General features: G+C 34.3%; 1 protein-coding gene across 1 annotated transcript; it reads right to left on the reverse strand.

The window, feature by feature from the left end:
* Nucleotides 1-18: 18 nt before the first annotated feature.
* Nucleotides 19-619, reverse strand: LOC115234295. Its single transcript, XM_029805310.1, has 3 exons — nt 467-619; nt 286-353; nt 19-208 (listed from the first exon to the last, which is right to left on the reverse strand). Exons 1-3 carry the CDS (start codon nt 614-616, stop codon nt 19-21), a joined length of 408 nt encoding a protein of 135 aa, XP_029661170.1. The 5' UTR covers nt 617-619.
* Nucleotides 620-723: the final 104 nt, after the last annotated feature.

The following is a 723-nucleotide window of genomic DNA, read 5'->3' on the forward strand; positions in this document are numbered from 1 at the left end:
AGCGCAAAATTATTTTAATTACTCTGGACAAACTACGGCGAGATGCGCGCCTTCGGCAAGAACGTATCGCTTGGCATATCGAAACTTTTTACTCTTCTTTTTTTTCTTTACAGAAGGACATTTCTTGCAAGGTTCTCTTAAAATAAATTCCGGCAAATACCGTAGGATACGGCTGATAGTGGGAAATTCATTTTGAAGCAGAACAGATCTAAGAATATATAATAAATTTATAGTAAATCTACCATGTTATTAATCGGATAGCATCAAAATGCTGTAAATATTTACTTGCAAGGAAGTATCGGAGATCCTCGAAAGAAGTGTATAATGATCGAGTCGTTTCTCTCTAGCATTGTCTAAAATAATAAGTATTAATAAAACGATTAATAAAATAATAATAAAGAAATATAGTTCCGTATTAGCTACAATATAAGAAGATGAAAAATATAAATATAAATATAATACTTGCTGAATTTATGCTGCGCTTCAATCTGCAGTAACCCCTACTAGTTTTAATACCGCGATTATTTATACATTGCTTGCACGGGCTCCACGGGCCCCATTCGGACACTATTTGAAGAGTAACTCCTTCCTCACGGATCCCAGCTAAATCCATCATGTTTGAGATCTGCCAAGAGATTTTTCTTTTTTTTAAATGAGTATGTTAAAAAGTCGATTTTTGCCCCCAGCCGGGACGTAAAATTCGCATGGTTTTTTATAGTTTTT

Source organism: Formica exsecta, unplaced genomic scaffold (assembly GCF_003651465.1).
Source record: "Formica exsecta isolate Colony F162 unplaced genomic scaffold, ASM365146v1 C16330258, whole genome shotgun sequence".
Taxonomy (NCBI): domain Eukaryota; kingdom Metazoa; phylum Arthropoda; class Insecta; order Hymenoptera; family Formicidae; genus Formica; species Formica exsecta.